General features: G+C 40.3%; 3 protein-coding genes across 6 annotated transcripts in view; all 3 read left to right on the top strand.

Moving 5' to 3' along the window:
• Nucleotides 1-8,183, top strand: part of fam184ab (family with sequence similarity 184 member Ab) — a 37,496-nt gene extending 29,313 nt beyond the window's left edge. For 3 of the 4 annotated variants that reach the window (XM_089022303.1, XM_089022301.1, XM_089022300.1), the window contains 6 exons: nt 478-662; nt 1,376-1,522; nt 1,600-1,717; nt 2,756-2,860; nt 4,241-4,506; nt 6,902-8,183. In XM_089022303.1, coding sequence (XP_088878429.1) covers nt 478-662; nt 1,376-1,522; nt 1,600-1,717; nt 2,756-2,860; nt 4,241-4,506; nt 6,902-6,983 — 903 coding nt within the window. In that variant the 3' untranslated portion in view covers nt 6,984-8,183. The remainder of the gene's footprint in view (nt 1-477; nt 663-1,375; nt 1,523-1,599; nt 1,718-2,755; nt 2,861-4,240; nt 4,507-6,901) is intronic. The other variant, XM_089022304.1, reaches the window with a different exon arrangement.
• A 960-nt stretch (nt 8,184-9,143) lies between these two features.
• ptrhd1 (peptidyl-tRNA hydrolase domain containing 1) lies at nt 9,144-10,476 on the top strand. The gene is made up of 2 exons (XM_089022129.1): nt 9,144-9,369; nt 9,903-10,476. The coding sequence occupies exons 1-2, from the start codon at nt 9,157-9,159 to the stop codon at nt 10,071-10,073; spliced, it is 384 nt and encodes a 127-aa protein (XP_088878255.1). The 5' UTR covers nt 9,144-9,156; the 3' UTR covers nt 10,074-10,476.
• Nucleotides 10,477-12,459: 1,983 nt separating this feature from the next.
• ncoa1 (nuclear receptor coactivator 1) overlaps nt 12,460-21,361 on the top strand; it is a 131,115-nt gene continuing 122,213 nt past the window's right edge. Inside the window, exons 1-2 of the mRNA XM_089022375.1 lie at nt 12,460-13,144; nt 19,813-19,962. The gene's annotated coding sequence lies outside the window, so the exon portion shown is untranslated. The remainder of the gene's footprint in view (nt 13,145-19,812; nt 19,963-21,361) is intronic.

Below are 21,361 nucleotides of genomic sequence, written 5' to 3'. Positions count from 1 at the left end.
GGGGAAATTTGCAGTCCACATCAGCAATTTGAAAGGGGATGGGGTGGGGTATTGATAATGATGATGATTATTATTATAATGATAATGATAATGATAATGATCATGATAATGATAATGATATCATGATAATGGTAATAATATGATGATAATGGTAATGATAATAATATGATGATAATGATAATGATAATAATAATGATGATAATGATAATAATGACGATAATCATGATAATAATGACGATAATGATAATTATGCTGATAATGTGAATGAATGTTATTAGAATAATGGTGATAGTAATAATAAGAATAAGAATCATGTAGACAATAAAATGACATTTAGCGACAAATACATTTGCAGGTGCACCATTTTTATTTATTTTGCTATTTTTCCAATTATCCGTTTATCGATTTATCCGTTTATCTATTTATCTATTTATCAATCAATTGGTAACCGGGAGAAAGTATTTATTTTCCTTTCAGGAGCGCGAGTTGCTGGGCCGCATGGCCGAGCTGCAGGAGGAAGTGACACGCAGGAAGAAGCACATCGCTCAGCTTGATCACCAAATCCACACGCTCAACGAGAACATCAGCAGCCTTACCAAAGAGCTGGAGCTCAAAGGAAAGGAGGTGCTCAAGATACGTAGCGAGTCCAATCAGCAGATCAGGTAGCTTGTGATACCAAAATTGGACTTTTGGGTCAGAAGAACAAATAATTGTAACATTTTTTTTTTTTGCGCATAGAGGTCTAAAAAAAATCATTTATTTGACTTACCATCCAACTAAACGAAACAAACGCTGTGCGTTGTGGATCAAAAGCAGTCAGAGATAACCTTTAGCTGGCTTCATGCTAACTCATATAGCAACTCGCTATTGCTTGGCTAACATATAGATTTGAAAGTAGCATTGTCAAATTTTCACCTTTTCTTCCAGCCCAAAAAATATTTCTGTATTATTATTATTATTATTATTATTATTATTATTATTATTATTATTATTATTATTATTATATCCTGCTCCAAGTGTGAAGTTCCTCCTGTCAGGCATCAAGAATGTTCTTTTCGGTCGCATGATGGGAATTCATCAATCTTGCTGCTGGTTAAAAAGTGTGTGTGTGAGCACAGCATGCGTCCATTATGTAACGCCCACATGTGCATATGTGTGTGTGAGCTAAAAATAGAAAATAATGACATAAATGAATGAATGCAGAAGCCGGGAAAATGAGTTGCGTTCCTCCCGGGGAGCGTCACAATTTGGAGGAGATATATTGCCCAATATTTTGTTTTAAAATTGTATGGTAACAGAGCAACGTTTAAAATAATAAAAAAACAACAACTTATCAAGCTAGCAAAAGGCAATATTGTATGTTTCTTATCATCAGGGCTCACGAACAGGAGCTACAGAAGCGTCACGAGCGAGACGTGACGGAACTAAACGCCATCCACAGCAGAGAGACGCACAACATGTTGGCCGACTTCAACAAGGCGCAGGAGGTCCTCAAGGATAAGATTTCCGCCCTGCAAATTCTGTACGTGCACGGCCCTCATAGTCTGGATTCACGCTAGATGAAAAAAAATTGCATCTACACACTTTTTTTTGTGGCAGGCTGGAAGGCACAGAGGAGAAATTCAGAAACAGGGAAAGTCGCCCTGAAGATCTGCAGATGATCGCCGAGCTAAAGGACATGGTGTCCGAAAGGGAATCGCTTGTCAAGAAACTAGTGGTAGGTCCCTAAATCTAGCTGGCTATCTATTAGTTATCTATCTCGCTTGCTAGCAAGCTAATAGCTGGCTATCTATTGGCTATGTAGCTGGCTGGCTATCAATTAGCTATCTATCCAGCTAGGTAGTTAGCTGGCTATCTATTAGCGATCTATCTGGCTATCTATTAGCTATCCAGCGCTATCTATTAGCGATCTATCTGGCTATCTATTAGCTATCTATCCAGCTAGCTATCAAGGTAATGGCTGGCTATCTATTGGCTATCTAGCTGGCTGGCCATCTATTTGCTATCTATCCAGCTAGCTGGCTATCTATTGGCTATCTATATTATTATTATTATTATTATTATTATTATTATTATTGTTATTATTATTATTGTTGTTATTATTATTATTATTTATTGATGTTACTTCCGGGTTGAGTGAACGCTGGCACGTGTGGCTGCCGCTGCTCACCCGCAGAAAAGATATCCTGTGACTGTAAAGTGTCCTTGAGAGTTTTGAAAGGCGCTTATAAATGAAATGTATTATTATTATTATTATTATTATTATTATTATTATTATTATTATTATCTATCCAGCTAGCTTGCTAACATCTATTAGATATCTATTAGCGAGATAGTTGGCTGGCTAGCCATTAGCTACCCATTAGCTATCTAGCTGGCTGGCTATCTGTTAGCTAACAGCTAGTGAGCTGGATAGATAGCTATCTGGCAAGTTGGCTGCCTGTCTATTGGCTATCTATTAGCCAGCTATTTGGCTATCTATTAGCTATCGAATAGCCAGCTAGCTAGCTTTCGATCTATTTGAGAGATTCCGGGTTGAGTAAACGCTGGCACGTGTGACTGCCGCTGCTCACCCACAGAAACACTGATCCAGTGACTGTAAAGTGACCTTGAGAGTTTTGAAGGGCGCTTAGAAATGAAATGTATTCATATTATTATTAATATTAAAGGGTAAAAAAGAAAATAATAATAATATGCAATGCGCATGCCAAAGCAACAGGTGGCGCTGTGACGCCAGCTGCCATTTTTTTGACAGGATGACAAGAAGTTCTACCAGCTGGAGTTGGTCAACCGAGAGAGCAACTTCAACAAAGTGTTCAACGCCAGTCCCAACGTTGGCGTCATCAACCCGCTCATCAAGGTAAGAGCAACGGCGGTTCACTGCGCCATCTTGTCATCGCAAACAGGCCAACAACGTCACAGATACTTCTTTCATAGTCCAAGTTTCTATTTCTTTTGTGCTTTATATTTTATTTGCTTACTAACTGTTCACTATTTCCTTCTGCAATGGTAAAGCAATATTTTTTTCATTTAATTTTTATTTTTTGACTGAATTTGTTGTCTTCATACTTTTCTCATTTTAATACATTTTTAATTTTTACTTTTTTTTTTTTTTTTTGCATTTTGCTTTTGATCTTTTTTACACTTGATACTTTCTGTTTTTCTATTTTTACCTGACTGCATTTTTGGGTAATTTTTCCACATTGTCTTAATCTTTTTTTTTTACTTTATTCTAAATACACCTTTGCCTTTTTTTAACAATACTTTCTTTTTTTTTATTTTCTCCTTGGTTATTTTTTTACTTTATTTTAAATGCATTCTTATTTTTTGTAATATTACTTTCATTTTTTTTTCATTTTCTCCGAGGTCATTTTTTTTACTTTATTTCAAATACATTTTTACTTTTTTTATTTTTTTTTTTTTAGAATGTTTTATATTTTCAATATTTTTTCTCCTAGGTCATTTTTTACATATTTTAAATATATTCTACTTTTTTCATTTTCTTTTTTACAATTCTTTATATTTTCAATAGTTTTGAATGTTCCCATCGGTCATTTTTACATTATTTTAAATACATGTTTACTTTTTTTATTTTATTTGTTTTTATAATACTTTTTACTTTCAATGTTTTTTTTTCTCATAGGTCATTTTTTTCCAATGCTTTTTGTTATTTTTTAAAATTTCAAACATTTTAAGTGATATATTTTTTGACTTTTTAAATACATTTTACTTTACCTTTTTCTGCATTTTTAACGTGTTTGAATTTATTTTAAAAGCCTTTTTATAACGATTTTATAAAGATTTTTTTTGTCCTCTGAAAACCCATCATCCAATCAAATGTTCTGCTCCCGATGAGCGCTTGAAATGACTTTGGGGATTTTGGGAGTGTCATTTTCCTCACCGCATGCTCATCATGGACGTGTAACTGTGTGCTTTGTCGTTTTTGTGTGCGTGTGTGTGTGTGTGTGTGTGTCCTTCCTGCCTCACTTTGCTTTCCAAGCCATTTGGATGTCGCAAGCCCAACAATCAGCGCTGGGCTCCCCGATTGTGCGAACGATCGTTCCCGCGTCTTTGGGACCTATCCTCATTTTCCCTTTTTGTTTCCTTACCTCATTAATTTAGCCTCTTTTGAATTATTTACACCCTGATTTTTTGCTTTGAACCCTCCCCCCTTCCTCCCTCCTCCCCCACTTGTCTTCCCCGTGCTCCCTCCCTCCTTCCTGCCTTTCTTTCTGTGTAGCAAAAGCGAAAGAATGAGAAAGTGGCAGCGAGCAGATTCGGCAGGTCGGCCGGTTTCAGGGTTCTGGAGGCAGCCGGCTCAGGCTCGGCGGGCCCCGGGGGCGGCCCGCAGCCGCAACCGCCGCCTCCGCCGCCGCCCCCGGCCCAGCCTGGCCGCCTCGAACCTCTTCCCCACTCCCCCCTCCTCCTCCATCACCTCGAGCTGAACGCCAACAAACCTCTTCCCCTACCGCCGACCCCTCCCACAGAACCCAAGAAGTTCACGAGGTGAGAAAGAGAGACAGCGAGAGAGCGTCTCAGGCTCCCGTGGGCGGAGGCCAGTCATAAATCATCCAATCACAGAGCTCAATTAACCCGAAGTACGTGACCTCTGCTTCTGATTGGCCTTCACTCTCTCTCTCTCTCGGCCTTTTTAGTTGCGACACAATTTGAGGAAAGAAAAAAATAAAATAAAATACCACTAATTAAAATAAGTACAGTGAGACCTCAACTTACGACCTTAATTGGTTCCCAGACAGAGTGTGTAAGGCGAAAAGTGTGTATCTCAAAAAAAAAAAATCCCATAGGAAACCATTAAAATGGGAATAATCCGTTCCCGGGTTTCCATAAAATATACATTTCAACTAAATAAGCCTTAAAACTACACACAACACACCTTATTCTATGTATAATAAATGTGCTATTGTATTGTAATGAAAGAAATACACTGCATTGTATCATAAAGTCACTTTATTTATACATTTTGATGGTCATTTATGGCTTGATGGAATGGCGTTGGAGATCGAAGGTCAAAGGGAATTGCTGTTTGGAAAGAAAGGCGCATTACATGAGGACTGTAATTAAAGAAATAAACTGTGCTGTAAAATAAAGTTTTATTGACCTTTTTGATGGTCGTTGATGGCTTATGGAAGGAGAGTCACCTTCCATAAGGACTGTTGGTAACTTAACCTCTGGTGCTGTTCGGTCGTGTGCTTCCGCCGAAGATCACTCCGCCAGCCGTGGTGGGTGTGTATTATGAAAATAGTGCCTATTATAAGGTTTAATTTTCATAAATTGGAAGTTTGTAAGACGAAAAGTTTGTAAGATGAGGTGTTTGTAAGTTGAGGTCTCACTGTACTGTATTTTCTGGTATGTAAGGCGCACTGGAGTATAACGCGCACGCGCAATGAATGATGTATTTTCAAAATGTTCACATATATGAGGCGCACAGGACTATTAGGCGCACTTTCAATGAATGAAAAAACGTTCTGCAAATCTAGTTTTGAAAGGCACCTATAAATGAAATGTATTATTATTATTATTATTATTATTATTATTAATATATAAATAAATAAAAGTTGTGGCTCAATATTACTTCACATGTAAGGCGCACCTGCGTATAAGGCGCATCTTTGGAATAAAATTAAGACTTTTGGGTGCGCCTTATACACCGGAAAACACCGTAATGTTATAATCCCGTGACTGTAAAGTATCATTGAGATTTTTGAGCGCCTTAGCGCTTAGAAATCAAACATATTATTATTTTTATAATAGCTTTCATGCAGTAGATTCTATTTCCATTATTTCCAATGCTGCATTCAAGAAAACTAGGAAGTGTGACGATCCCAAAGTTAAATGTCACCAAATGAAATGTAGCTAAGACATACTTGTAGTTTTGCCACATTTCCTCAATTGGTCGCCTTCCTCCACGTTGATGCTATTCCTCCTCTGAAATAAAATAATAAATACATAAATGAATAAATAAATAAGGAATAAATTGACAGATTGGAAAGTGCTGCCAAAAAATCTACTCATCACCAAGTGACATTTCTTTGAATAGTTTTTAAGCGATTTTTTTCCACTACGCCTTTAAAATGACTTTCTCTGCTATAATAAAAGTCACGTTCATTTAAAAAAATACTTTTTTTGCATAGATAGCTTTTCACCATTCCAAATCTTGCAAACAGCCTGTCATTGAAGTAAACACTATCGTCCACATACTCGTCGTTTTTGCATTAGGAGGCTTGAAATTTCCCCAATTGTCTCAAAAATCAGCAGAGTGAAAACCAAGACGGTAGCCGAGGCGTGATTGGATGGTTGCTGTTGATGGGCAGGTTCTGCGTTATGTTGTGACTGATCAGGAGGCATCAAAGAATGGCTTTGGGACGCAAAAGGAGCATGTATGTGTGTTATCTCGATTGTTGTTGTTATTGCTGTTGTCAATTGTTTTTTTTTTTTTTGTTGTCGTTTGATCATCTTCATCTTCACTCCCCACTACCATTTTCTAAATCCATCAGGCACCTCATTCATCTTAATGAATCTTTCGAAAATATGCCCTTGCGTCTTAAAAGAGGACACGGTACGCACAATGGATTATTTTAAAGTCTGAAAAGTTCCAGGAAAAGCAAAAAAGTGACAAATGATGTGGCAAGTGCGAGTAGTTTTCCGTCATAAATGTTAAGCATGGGTTTGTTGCCCTCTGCTGGACACACGTTGAACTACACAACACTACGATTGCGACTTCTATTACACGATTGTATGAAATTTTCTTCACATTTTTTTTTGCGGGATCAACGATATATTTTCATTGATATATTAATATTTAACCACCCCAACCCCCACAGTTAAAAACTAACACATATCAGTCTAAGGTCATTTTGTTGGTCACTTTTCTTCCCTGCAGCCCTCCTGAGACCAAGGACGTCGCCATCGACCTTCCGGAAGATCAGCGGCAAGAGTGGTTTGCTCAGTATTTTTCTTTTTGATTTGACAGCACACATTTAAAGACACGCACTTACACACACAGCAACAAACACACGCTAGGATTCAGCAGCATGTCAGCCAAACTTTCAGAAAAAAAATGTGAGTTTAAACGACTACAAAAAAAAAAAGAAAATGTTTGTTTTTCTATATTGTTTTAAAAAAACATATGGGCTTGCTTCAGTTGAAGAAATACATGATTGGCAGCTTGAGGAGATGATTTATTTCATCTTAAGGTCTATGTAATCGGATGCCTGTGACTTACTAGTACCATTTTCCCAATACCAGTGCCAATTTTTAATACGCAATCGAACCCAACTTGTCAAATGTCATTGTTGCACTGCTGCTTGGCCAAACTAGTAACCATGCCACACATTAAAAATGTCCCAGACTCAACTAGTTGGACCAAAATACCCACTATGTATTAACATGTTTGTCCAACTAGTATGCCAACAAGTGTCCGAATGTCTTAAAGTACTGAAAAAATGTTACTTGGAAGACAGTAATACTTAAAGTCCTTGTAAAGTTAAAATGAATGTTTTTGATAATGGCCAAATACAGAGAAGGTCGTAAACAACCCTGTTAAAATTGAATACTGTAATGGTATGGAAAGTACCTCCGGCGGCCGCCAGTGGGCGGCCTCTCCCATGCAATTGAACGGTCAGGTCATTTCCCTCTTCATTTGAATGGAGGCGCAGTACCTCCAGCGGCCGCCAAGAGGCGCTCTTATCCATACATTTGAATGGCCAAGCCATTTCAGGATTTACAGGAAGTGCTCTAACGGCATTTGCATCTTGAAATCTAAGATACAAAATAGACGCTCATCATTCTGATTTTTTTTTCTTTTTAGGGGGCATGGGGTGTCGAGAAGTAGACATATGGGGTTTAAAAGTCCTTGTTGCTCTTCTCTGTGCGTTCAAAAAAAAAAGATTAAATAATAATAGGAGTAAAAAGAAAAAGCTGCTTTTCTGTTAGATGCCAGATGAGTCAGTCCGTTTTAGGGGGCGCCATCCTCGTGATAGAAGAAGATGATGCTGATGATCATGATGGTAATCTTTTTTGGGGTAGACTACAAAACTCTTGTTTGTATGCTTGTCTGTCTCTACACAGATACAATGATGTCTCACCGATTTTAAGAGAAAAAAATAGCATTTTATATTTATATTATAATGTGTATGCGGAATAAATAATTATTGTGACATTTATTCTTTTCCCGTCTCCTATTTAGCAAATATGGTGAGAACATTTCCATTTATACACATGTGAAAATTATTTTTGCACCTTTCACCACATTTATATTATGTTTGTTTGAAATGTCATTTAATAATAATAATAATAATAGATTTCATTTTTAAGCGGCTTTCAAAACTCTCAAGGTCACTTAACTGTCACTGTTAGATGTTTTTCTGCGGGTGAGCAGCGGCAGCCACACGCGCCAGCGTTCACTCAACCCGGAATAACTGAAATAGATCGAAAGCTAGCTAGCTCGCTATTTGATAGCTAAATGATAGCCAGATAGCTAGCTAATATATAGCCAATAGACGGCCAGCCAACGAGCCAGCTATATAGCTAACCGCTAGTGAGCTGGATAGATAGCTAACAGATAGCCAGCCAGCTAGATAGCTAATAGGTAGCTAATGGCTAGCCAGCCAACTATCTCACTAATAGATATCTAATAGATAGTTAGCTAGCTGGATGTATAGCTAATAGATAATAATAATAATACATTTCATTTACAAGCACCTTTCAAAAATAACAATGACACTTTACAGTCACTGGATCAGTTTTTCTCTGGGTGAGCAGCGGCAGTCACATGCACCAGCGTTCACTCAACCCGGAAGTAATTCAAATAGATAGAAAGCTAGCTAGCTAATACATAATACAACTGGCCAGACAGCTAATGGATAGCTTGCATTAAACCGATGTTTATATTTAAGCTTTTGCCACAAAATAACAAATTTAATAAAATAATCTTAATGCATTAAATGTGATATAACGAAATAATTTAAGTGTAACAAAAAAACTATTAATCTTTTCAGTACGTAAACCGTACAGGACAGATAAATGGACTTGCAATTTTAAAGATCTGTCGCTAGAGGGAACCAACACCATTTATGTTAATCTAAGCGCTCGATCTTTGACCCGGAAAATAAACAGGCGCGCTGACGAAAAAAAAAAATGGCTGCTTCCGGAGCCGCCGGTTCTACCGTCCGCCTGGTCCAATACATCGTTGTCCGCTCGGACCTGGTCCACAAGCTGTCGTGGCCCCTGGGAGCCGTCATCACCCAAGCTTGCCACGCAGCAACCGCTGCCGTCCACTTGCATTACGCCGACGGGGACACGCAAAGCTACCTCGCTGAGCTCGACTCCATGCACAAAGTAGTACTTGGGGTGAGTCCATTGGACGAGTAATACCTTTCAGGGTATTACGATTTAAAAAGCGTCTCTGATTGTTTTAACACGTTCTAGAAGTTTGACGCATATTTGTATCATAGTACGTATCTTTCGGTTTTAACTAATACCGTTTTGGTTACTTTCAAAAATGTTGATACAGATTTTTTTTTTTCTTAAATGGGCTTATTGTCTGAATGCTACATTGCACCTTGTGTCCGTCTAATATTTTGATATTTTTATTCTCCATCTTAGTACGAACGCGTTCCAAGTGGGGAGTAAAACTAGAGCCGAACCATAGTCACATTTTAGAATCGTTGTAGCAGGATATTTTGTTTTTGTTTTGATCTACTTTATTCTTCTTAAAGGGAGGCAACCTTAACACAGCACATTTTTTATTCTAGATTCATCCATGTACAGATTTCCACTGTGGCAAAAACACATACAAATTACTAAATGATTTCGAAAAAAAAAAAAAAAAAAATGACAGTGACAACTTGTTCCACATCAGATTCACCTCTTGTTTCCTTAAGGCTCCTGACGAAGCCGCCCTCTCAGGGCTATCTGAGACCCTTACCCAGGCTGGTGTGGCCCACAAGCTTTGGATTGAGCAGCCCGAGAATATACCCACCTGTTTGGCCTTGAAGCCATACCCTAAAGAAACTGTGCAGCCATATCTCCGCAAGTTCAAACTCTTTAAGTGATCTTTCCTGGCCATCAACTTCACATTGAGTCTTACAGGAAAACCCTGACAGCCATTGTTACTCCATCCCCATGACCGGAGTATAGATGTTTACCTCTCATGGCTTACTTTTAAGACCTCATGGCCTGAATCTGAGACCAAAAGGGATTTTTTTTAGAGTATTGCATGACTTCAATCTATGCTACCTCGCACAGAAGGGAGAAAAGTGGCAGTAAAACAGCCCAAAGTCCAGAGGTCAAGGTGTAAGGGGGGCTTTTTGCCTGACAAGTGTGGTCAAGAAATAAATCAATTATTTCAGGAATGAATACATTTTAATTGTTCATAATACAAAATGTCTTCTCATGTTAATTAACCATTCATTTTATTTAATAAAGATCAATTCAAAAGTATCTCAATCCTGGCCTGATGGGTATGGCAGTGGAACAACAAGAGAGCCAAGTGGGAGCCAAGAAGATGAGTCTTTAAAAGTAAGTGCAGCAGCGACATCGATTCAGGTCGCTTGTCTGGGTGCGCTCGCATGGTCTGGAATGTCTGCCCTCTTGTTGATAATTTATTTGAACCTGGGAAACCATAATAGCACAGCACACGTGCCATCTCAAATAGACGCCTTGTTCTGATGTGGTATCAGTAAGGCCGGAATTAATACCGATTTTTTTTTTTTTTTTTTTTTTTTTTTTTTTTTCCCCTTGCAAAAATGCTGCTGAAATCAACAGAGTATAATACCTCAATGTTAATACTTCCGATTCTGAATACCTAGTCTGAGCATACTAAACATTCTAAAGTGCTTATTTTCAAGTGTACCTTTGGTAATAACAGTCTGTTAAACATATTTAATGCCCCGCCATATATGTAAGTGTACTATAGGTTTATGGGATATTTAAAGGACAACCGACGTCATTTTTTTATTTTTTAACTGACATCAGAAAAACGTTTGATAGCATCTAAAATACCCAAAACACGCAGTTTGATATTTTTATTCAAATGCCAAACACCAATAAAAATGATTTAAAGTGTCCAAAATCTGCAAAAAATTGGGCATTTTCAGAAAGTCCCGCCCCCAGTTCGTGACGTCACGCCAAGGGCGTCTTACATTGCTTGAGAATCAAAACAATGGCTTCAGATTCGGAGAATATGCTTTCTTGTTACATCCAGTTATGAATATGATTCAAATAGTTCTGAAGAGGAAAGCATATGTGTTTGAAATCGATTAAAGAAGTACTTGCGTATCAATTCGAGCCATCTGGACTCCAATGATGTAGCGTCCCAGAAAAGAGGAACAAAATGGCGATCTCCTGTGGCCACCTCCATTTCCTCAGGCGGATAAATTCCTTATATGGAGCTTGGACGCCCTCTTCTAGCGGCTTTTGGGTGCAACACAAGGTTTTCAGACCAAACAAGTACAGCAAAATACATTGACGTGATGGAAGGACTGCTACAATGTGTCTTTTTTTCCGGTCCTTTAGTGACGTCACATACAGACTCGTCACCAACTCAAAAACAAGACTTCCTGAATATTCAGCGAGTCTTAAAACGTAACATATAGCTATATGGTGGAATCTTATTAAAATACGCTCAGTAGAAGTCATTTGAAGCCATTTTACAAATTATGGACCCAACTTGTCCGGAGATGTCGGTTGTCCTTTAAGGTTGAAAGGTACTAATCTTTTAAGAGGGACATTGAGGTTTTCCAGTAACGGTGTTTAATGTGCTTCAGGTTCAGGTTATTTTTGTAAGGTACTTTTGGTATCGATTTTTACCACTTTATAGTATATATACATCACATTTATACTTCATGTTGTCATTTCTTTCATCACAGCAGCATGTTATTCCTTTTTAAAATAGACGTGTTGTGTGTATTTAAATGCAGTGCCCTTAATGTAAGATAGCAACTTTTAAAAAGAAGAACGAATTTAGATCTATTTCAAAATGTGTTTTCTAGACTTGGAACAGATTAAAAATGTTGACATTGATTATAATGGAAATTGATGTCTCGGTTTTCAAACAAATTGGTTTTCGAACAGGTTTCTGGAACGGATTATGGTCGAAAACCAAGGTATCACTGTATTGTATTCTATTTATACCAGGATAAGTGAACGCTGGCGCGTGTTGTCGCCCCTGCTCACCCACAGAAAAACTGATGACGTGACTATAATGTGACCTTGAGATTTTTGAAATGACATTTATTATTATACGATCAAAAATATTTTTTTTAAATCACGGTTTCGAAGTCAACATTCATTTTTTCTTTCCTTGCGTGATATTTTCGACGCATCCCATTAGTCAGTCAGGTAATGTTTTCTCATGCTTCTGCCCGTGAGCGCGCACGCAAGCTATGCGCGCGCGCTCCCGCAGCCCCTGTTTGTTTGTGTTGGAGCGAGAGAGCGAGAGAGCTTGGAAATGGCGGAGAGCGCCCAGCAAAGTGACAACTTGGCTTCACGACCTGGGCCACCGCGACCCACGCGCAATATTGGACGTACACGACAGTGACACGCCGAATCGCCCCACCACCGACAACAACAACGCGGACTGGAAGACTCCGGGGGGGCGGGCTGCGCGGATTTTTTTTTTAGCGGGGTCCAGCGCGTTCTGGTTGCTTAGCCAAGCTGGCTAGCTGCGGCTAAGCTAACTAACGTTGAGGCTCGCAGGCTTCGAGCCGTGTGTGATTTGCCCCCCCACCCTCTTTCCTCCTCTTCCACGCAAGCTTGTTTGTCAACAGAAGGCGATGGCAACTTGCTAGCCAACCTGCTAATCATAACAAAAACGCCCAACTTGGCCGAATCCTTTTATTGGATGTTACGTGTCAACCACCGCTGAGCGAGTGTAAAGTTACCTAAGTTAGCAAGAGACAAACCCCCGAAAAAAACGAGCCAACGTTATCCGTCACGCCAGTTAAGTTAGCTGGTAGCTACCTCGGCTAACTGGCTGTTGTTAGGGACTCCCCCTAACAGCAGGGGAGGCGCGGCGGACTTCTCGTGCGTGGTGGGTGTGTGGTGGGGGAATAAAGAAAACAACAACCGTGGAGCGGCCGCAAGAGCACACCGGGAGGACGACGCCTGCTTGTGCCACAATAAGGTAAGCCCAAATGGAGTAAATGCTTGCTGTGTGTACTGTTGACATCCTATGTGGGACCGCAGCGAGGCCTCCCACATTGGATGCCTTGCATGCTGGACCCCCCCCCCCCCTCTCGTCTTGGCCCACCTGTAAATTAATCAGACTCTTATGTAAGCCCACCCGAGAAGCCCCACGCCGTCCTTGCCACCAGAATTGAACTTGTTTTATTTTTTTCCTCCCCCTTGTCTTTCTTGACCTTCTTTTTGGCTTGTTGTGGTTTGAGGCTAATCTGCGCAGTGGAAAAAGCGTTGCAACATTTGCATGGATGCAGACGTGGTGTTAGCATTAGCTAATTGAGCCCGTGGAGCACTTAATTGGCTTCCAAAGAGCCACTGATGGATTGTTGTGGACGTTTGTTTGATCAAAAACGCTTCAAGACGATCACCACAGTCTCCAAATGCCAGAGAAACTGGCCCAAATCTACTTGGTTGATATATTCTAAAATACGAACACTGCAAACTTATTCTCTCTTTGTGTCCTCTAGCTTAACCCACAAATGTTTGCGGACAAAGAACTTTGCTGGAGTGAGTTGAGGAGCTTTCACGAGACACTCAAAGTCTAATACTTGAAGACCTAATGTATTTTCCTCAGGACCAGCAGTCCGTGTTAACTTATAAGTTAATAACATTAAATGTGATCAAACATGAAAAACAGTCTACTGCCGGGTCAAAAGTTAAAGAGTAAAACCTGTTTAAAGGCAGAGAGTGACAAAGTGATGGATCTTAACCCTTCCATGCACCTTGTAAGATGATAACATGATCATCCCATCGTCCATCGTAGTAACCATTGTTTCCTAGAGTTAAAACCTGCTAATTCAATATCATAAAAAAATCATAATTAACAGGAAACTATAACAGCCATACTAAGACCCTAGACCAGTGGTTCTTATTCTCATTGTTCGATGTACTGTATCCAACCAGTTTATATCCACGTTCAAAATGAATGTTTAAAAAAAAATACAAATTCAAGATATTGAAACAAAAAACAGGCGTGTACGTTTAGCCTAGAACCTATAAAATGGTCAAAAAATGATAATGCATAATTTGCATTGCATACAGAGACCGGTACCTAATGCACTTATGGGTACCATAGAACGTTAAAATGCAGTGCTCCAAAGTATTATCAAAGACGCCCAAGACAAAGGTTGTGTTTACGCGATATGGCCGACTTGACTTGTTTTTGTCAAGCGCTCGTTTGATTGATTGTGTGTGTCTCGCAAGGGGGCCTCTGCAGGTTAAGATGTTGTCAGATAAACGCGTCCAGCTATCTGTAGCGCAAAAAAGTGGTGCACGAGAGCTTCAGGCGGCAACTTCATCCGATTCAAGGACTTTTTTTTTTTAACGTACGCGGCGGCACAAAGCGAAAATTTCATTGGTGAGCAAAGTTGAGTGGGTAAGCGATATCTGCTGTGGAATTCCTCCACACTAATCTCTCCAAACAGAAAGCTAAGGGGAGTGGGGGGTGGGTTTGTGTGAAGTGAATCTCTCCGCAGGGTCCAGTCGTTGTTTGGTTCCTTGGGAGATTTACTGTTGACTCTTGGGGATGGAGTTTTGGAGCAGCTGGTGATTTTAATGTATTTATTTTTTGTTTTGGTCATCTCAATGTCACCTCGACCCACCGAGGACGTTCATTTTTAAACAAAGAATCCCCCCTCACAGCCCCCCATGCGCTCTTGTTAGACGAGAACGCCGTCAGCACCTGCAGTCAGGTCACTTGACTCCAGGAAGTAGACAGTGACCGAGCGTTGTCAGCCAATGTTCAAGTCACAACAGATATATCTATTTGGAATTAACACTCAATTAGCAATTATTAACTCATTTACTGCCAGACGTGTGCAAAAATGTGACCACTCAAGTGCCAGGGTTTGTGTCATTGTCATTTGAATTGCAGAACCCTCAGAATATTGCGTTTTAGGACTACATAAACATTCAATGCGGCGTTAGAAACCATAGAGCACAGATGTCAAAGTCAAAGCCCGGGGGCAAAATCCGGCCCGCCACATCATTTTTTTTCGGCCCGCGAAAGCAAATCAAACGTGTGAAATTCCATGATGATTGCTAAAATCCTAACCAAAATGTCATATTTTTGGATGTAAACCACAATAACAGTCAATATTCTTCACTTCAGATTTGAAAACTAGTTATTCATTAATTTGTTGTGCACTTTATATGGAATATGTGGAGGGGATTAAACATTCTAATGGCTTCCTCAAATTCATAACGGCCCTCGAGACGAAACCATAACTACAATGTGGCCCGCGGCAAAAAATGACTTTGACACCCCTGCCTTACAGTCTCTTCATTCATTAGTAAAAAAGAGTTAATTCCTAAGTTATATGGGTCTGGAGTTATATGAGCTTGAAATGAGGGAGGATGTCCAAAATATAATGAAATAATATAATGATATTGGAAAAAAAGTTAAATCCTGCCCGCTTGTGGAAAAGAAAAAAACAAAACAAAAACCTCTCTTTATCGGCGTCATCGCCAGCGCTTGAGCAGCACCCAAGCATGAAAAAAAAGAAACCCCGAAAAATTTGCGAATGGCGCTCTACGTCATATTTTCAATTCCTGAATACATTCGGGAATGGCAGTGAATGAATTAATCATGTGAAGTACGTTGCGTTGTATAGGGAAACAACTACGGAGGAATGGCTTAAATGCATATACAGGTAACATCCGACTTACGACCGGCTCGACTTACGACCACCCGTACTTACGAGCACGACCTCCAGACCCTATTTTTAAAATTGTAATTCTACGCCTGGCACCGCAACGCGCGAGCAGGCCAGCAATGCGTACAACAATTTTGGCGAGCCAGCCAGCATGTCACTCTCGCACAGCAATCGACCGCGTGATGGCACCAGAGGGGGGAGTTTGCGAGTTATTTAGCCTCCGAGTCGATATGCAACATTTTGAATGGGTTTCGACTTACGACCATTTTGACTTACGACCGTTTGGTCGGAACGGAACTCGGTCGTAAGTCGCATGTTACCTGTAATGTATATATTTTCCACACTAGAGGGTAAATGGTGAGTATAGTTTTTGCTTTTTTTGAATGTTGCTGTGCCGATGACCATTTTGTGTTTGGGAGCTTTTTACTGAGCGAGTTCCTTGTTCTGTAGCCACAAAGGGACATAAGTCTTCTTGTGCCGGTACCAAGCCCGGATAAATACAGAGGGTTTTGTCAGGAAGGGCATCGGAGGTAAAAGCTTGACCAAAACAAACATGCGGATCAAACCTCTAAAGATGGAGGACACTGATTTGCTGTGGCGACCCCGTCAAGGGAAACGCCGAAAGGAAAAGAAGAAGAGGTTTCATTGTGGAAGAGTTTTAGTCATGGATTTCGTTCTCTTTTTAAAATCGCTCGGATAGAAATATTAAATTGATGCGAGGCCTTCCCCAAGGGCAAAGCCACAAAAACCGCCAACGGCATTCTAACCAGATGTGAACGAACGGGAATAAAATAGCATCCCCGCAGTATGTACAGCGTCCAAGGCATGATGAGTTCAAGTCTAAATACGTTATCGTGTCGTATGACTCTGATTATGAGCAATATGATAACTACAATATGGCCAGTGTTCCTATGCTGTCTTTTTCTTCTTTCTCCTCCCCCCCCACCCCTATGGTCTTGTGCTCTCCCGACCGACCACATGATTGCCGCGCCGTCCTCGCGTGAACCTGACATAGATGCGCCATATGTTTTATTTATACTGCCGCAGAAACATACGTCCCCGCACGTACGCGCCGGATTCGGCTCGCTTGTGAATTCTCTTTGATTTTTTTTCTTTAGTAGATGACACGTCATTTGTTTTTTATTCTTATTTTATGTATATGTTTTTGAAAAAAAAAAAAGGTTTGATGGCTACATTGGTACCATATGTCGTCTTGTGTAGCTTGGCTGCTGCTGTTGTCATTGTTACGGGTATTCCCTCTCCATTTTGCATTCAGCGTTAAGACGAATGGCGTGACAAAGCCTCCCCCTCGCGTCTTGATTTTCCTGCGTTTTTTGTAAAGCCGTCATAGTCAACCCCCGAGACTTGATGGCACGCTACGACGGCAGGGGAGATATTGATCGGGGGGGCCATTGAGACAAGTGCTATGGCATATTGTTGCCTTCGCGTATGTGCTCCTGCACAGTAAACAAAATGAGAAGTCGTGAAGTGGTTGGAATGCGCTGCTGGGCCAGGGGGGACAAAATATAGATTCAATCTTACACAATACCCCTCCCCAACCCCATCCTCACCCCCTCCCTCGCTCTTTTTCTCTCTCTCTCTGTGTGCAGGCTGAGCCTAAATTGACCCTCTATGCGTCACGTAAACTGACGCCATGATACAGAGGCCTTATAAAAACAAAAATGGCTACCATTTTTGAACACTCATTTGCATTAAAAAAAATCATCAAAGCAGATGAGAATTGTACTTATGTCTGTTAGCTTAATGCTAAAATGCGCTACACATCGTCGTAGACGGGCAAAAAGAAAGAGGCCATTGCTCACAAAGTCACGATGTATAGTCACGCGGACGTAAACGACAATGCGACAATGATCCGCCCGGGCACAGGTGATGAACTCCATTTGACCTCTGACCCTTCTGACGTTTCAATAATTTTAGCGGGGCTTCCTGTTCCCCTTTTCTCAAATTAGCTAAATGGCTTTACTTTCTGTGACTCCCGCGGTCTCCGAGATTATTAGCGCTGGCTTTTTATTATTAGTGGCCGCGTTGTGACCTTGCTCGAAAACAAAAATAAACCATTGTAAAAATGCGACAGGAGCGAGTCGTGCCGGTTCTGATTGAGATGACGAAACGCTACGTTTGGTTTATTCAAACTCATTGTATTCCTTACACCGTCCCCCCCAAAAAAAATGGCTACCTCATCAATCCTAATCGGCCTTGGCGGGAGAACTGGCGTCACGCTTGAAGCGACATCGGAGCAGAAAAAAAAGGTAGAGAAGAGCACAGACTCGTTAAATTTGTACAGTCGGTCCTTTTTTCGCCGCTCGCCGTCATTGGTGCAATTACGTTAGCTCGGCTAACCTCATTATCCGCAACAGAAGCGTGACTTCACGCATAATAACCCCTTTTTTGTGTATGCGTGTGCTCTTTTGGATGCGCAAGCGGGCGGTTAATAACTAAATAACAACCTCCAATCAGAGGCGTTCATCAACTTGATCGCCCTTTGCGCTCATCCCGGGGGAAAGACTACGTTTGAAAATAAAAAAACATATTTGCTTTGAAAGAAACACAAAAATCACGACGGTTGTTCCGGTGACGGTCATTTTGTCAAAACGCAGCACAGTTTTATATGAAGTGAAGGAAAGTACATACATATTCAACGCTAATTTCAATCCTGCTCGTTGGCTGTCATTAGCGCAATAAACAATCATAAAAGCGCGCCGACGCCTTGAGGAAATGCGGCCGCGAAGACTCAGCTCGCCAATTAGATAACAAAATAAATAATTATGCAATCAAATGAGCTCGATGGGGCTCCACACCTGCCACCAAGATTGCAATAAGCACGCTAGAATAGCTTTTTAGTCTATTCATATAACACATAACATAAGTCACACTTGCTATCAAATAAAGAAGAAGAAAAAACATTTTTTATGGGAAATTTATTGGATCAAATCTAACGTGTGACTGAATTTATGTAACATGTCACTGTGAAATAAAATTAAAAATAAACATAAAACACATAACAATGCAACATAACATGTAAATTTCTCCACTGTGAGACTAATAAAGGCATATCCAATCCAATCCAACAACAGTTAGAATAAGTATACAATATATCTATTATAATTTATCTATTAGATATTTATTAGCTATCCATTAGCTAGCTGGCTAGCTATTAGTTGTATAGCTGACTGGCTGTAAGCTGTCTAGCTTGAGTAAGCTGTATTAGCGATTTATTTGTTAGCCATTAACTAGCTATAGCTATTAGCTGTCTAGTTGACTGGCTGTAAACTGTCTAGCTTGCTAGCTGTTGGCTATCTGGCTATTTATTAGCTGGATAGCTGTCTAACTAGCTTGCTGTCTAGTTGGCTAGCTGTTGGCTTTCTGGTTTTCTATTCGCTATTTATTTGGTATCCATTAGCTAGCTAGCTAGCTTTTAGCTGTCTAGCTGGCTAGCTGTTGGAAATCTGGCTATCTATTAGCTACTTATTTGCTATCCATTAGCTATCTAGCTTTCTATCTATTTGAGTTACGTCGGGGTTGAGTGCACGCTGACACGTGTGGCTGCCGTTGCTCACCCACAGAAAAACTTTATCTTGTGACTGTAAAGTGACCTTGAGCGTTTTGAAAGGCGCTTATAAATGAAATGTATTTTTATTTTTATTTATTTATTTTTTATTATGCTAACGTTTCATAAATTCGAAACAACGACATATTCACCCTTGGCTTCTCTCGTAAACAACAATGGAGGTAGCCAGAGCGCCCTCTTGTGGTTCAATGGAAAAACATGTGCAAGTTATAATTGAGTGTGAATAATTTCACTTGTAAATCCCTCTGGAATATTAATCGCACCAGTCAACCAAACTATTTTTAAAAAATAACAAATGATTCCAGAAAATATGGGATGTATAAGTTACAATTTACGTTGACACCGTTGTTTTTGCCACTTCCGCCTCAGGTGCAGTGTTCCCCGCCATGTTGCCATGTGACGGAAGGACCGCCGAGCGACCGTAAACCTACCTGGACTCCCTCCCTCCGGCACGAAGCCCAATTCGCGCTCCACTGACCGGCCGACACATGACTCAAGCCCTGGTGACCTAGACCCACCGTAGGTACCTCACACTTCCTACTTGGTCACCCCAAAAAAAGGTGGAAAAGTTATTATATATATACTATTAGCTACCTAGCTAGAGAGCTAATAGATAGCTAATAGATAGCTAGCCAGCAAGCTAGAAAGCTATTAGTCATTAGATAGCTAGCCAAATAGCTAGTTACATATCTGCTAGATAGCTAACCAGATATCTAATAGATAGGTAGCTTCATAGCTAATAGATAGCTAGCTAGATAGCTAACCAGCCAGCTAGACAGATAATAGCTAGATATTAGATAGTCATTAGCCATTAGATAGCTGGCCAAATAGCTAGCTAGAGTGCTAATAGATAGCCAGCCAGAGAGCCAGCCAGCCAGCTAGACAGCTAATAGATAGCTATTAGATAGTCATTAGATAGCTAGCCAAATAGCTAGCTAGCTAGATAGCCCATAGCTGTTTCCTCATACAATGAAAACATACTTCACATGATTAACTCATTCACTGCCATTCCCAAATTTATTCAGGTATTGAAAATATGACGTAGAGCGTCATTCGCAAGTTTTTCTGGTTTTGTTTTTTCATACTTGGGTGCCGATAAAGCGCTGGCCATGGCCTGTGGCAATGTTTTTTTTCTTTTCCACGACGGTGCAGTATTTCCCTTTTTTTCCAATATGTATAAAGAAAATAGTCTAAGGTTTCTTATGCTAAATTTAATGTTTATGTCATCCTAAAACTCAATATTCTATGGGTCCTGGAATTTCAGTGACGATGACAAAAACCCTGGCACTGGAGTGGACACATTTTTGCACATCTGGTAGTGAATATGTTAAACACAAATTTCAAATCAAATTTTTCTTCCTTCACTCCATTGACTGAATTATATTCTATCATTCTGTTGCTTAATTTGCATAAAACCTCAGTACTCCCCGCCTCAATCTTTGCTGTCACGCTCACCACTCGGAAGTGTCCGATGACTGATGGTGCGAGTTCCGAGCGGGAGGGGCTCTGGGGGGGTGGGAGTCAACGGGTGCAACGTAGCTTTGGGCCGCGTAAACATTCCATATGGTCTCCGTCTAACAGGGTGGGCCTCAGAAGCACTAACTGAGCAACAAGTTACACTGTGACTCGCAACGCCTACTCGAAACAGTCTTCTGAACTCGACTTCCATTCTAAAACGTACTATATATTTTGCACTATAAGGCGCACCTAAAATAAAAGATGTGCCTCATAATCCGGAGCGCCTCATGTATGGAAAATGTTTTAAAATATTCATTGAAGGTGCCCCTTGTAATGCGATGCAGCTTATGTATGGAAAATGATTTCATTAAATATGTCATTCGTTGAATGTGCGCCTACTAGGAAAAAGGACTGATACGATGCCGGTTTCACCTTAGCCAGTTGTGCCACAATGATGAGG

The sequence above is a fragment of the Hippocampus bargibanti genome, linkage group LG19, assembly GCF_051943395.1.
Source record: "Hippocampus bargibanti isolate YZ-2025 linkage group LG19, ASM5194339v1, whole genome shotgun sequence".
NCBI classification, from domain to species: domain Eukaryota; kingdom Metazoa; phylum Chordata; class Actinopteri; order Syngnathiformes; family Syngnathidae; genus Hippocampus; species Hippocampus bargibanti.
This window is presented reverse-complemented; position numbering and strand designations above follow the sequence as displayed.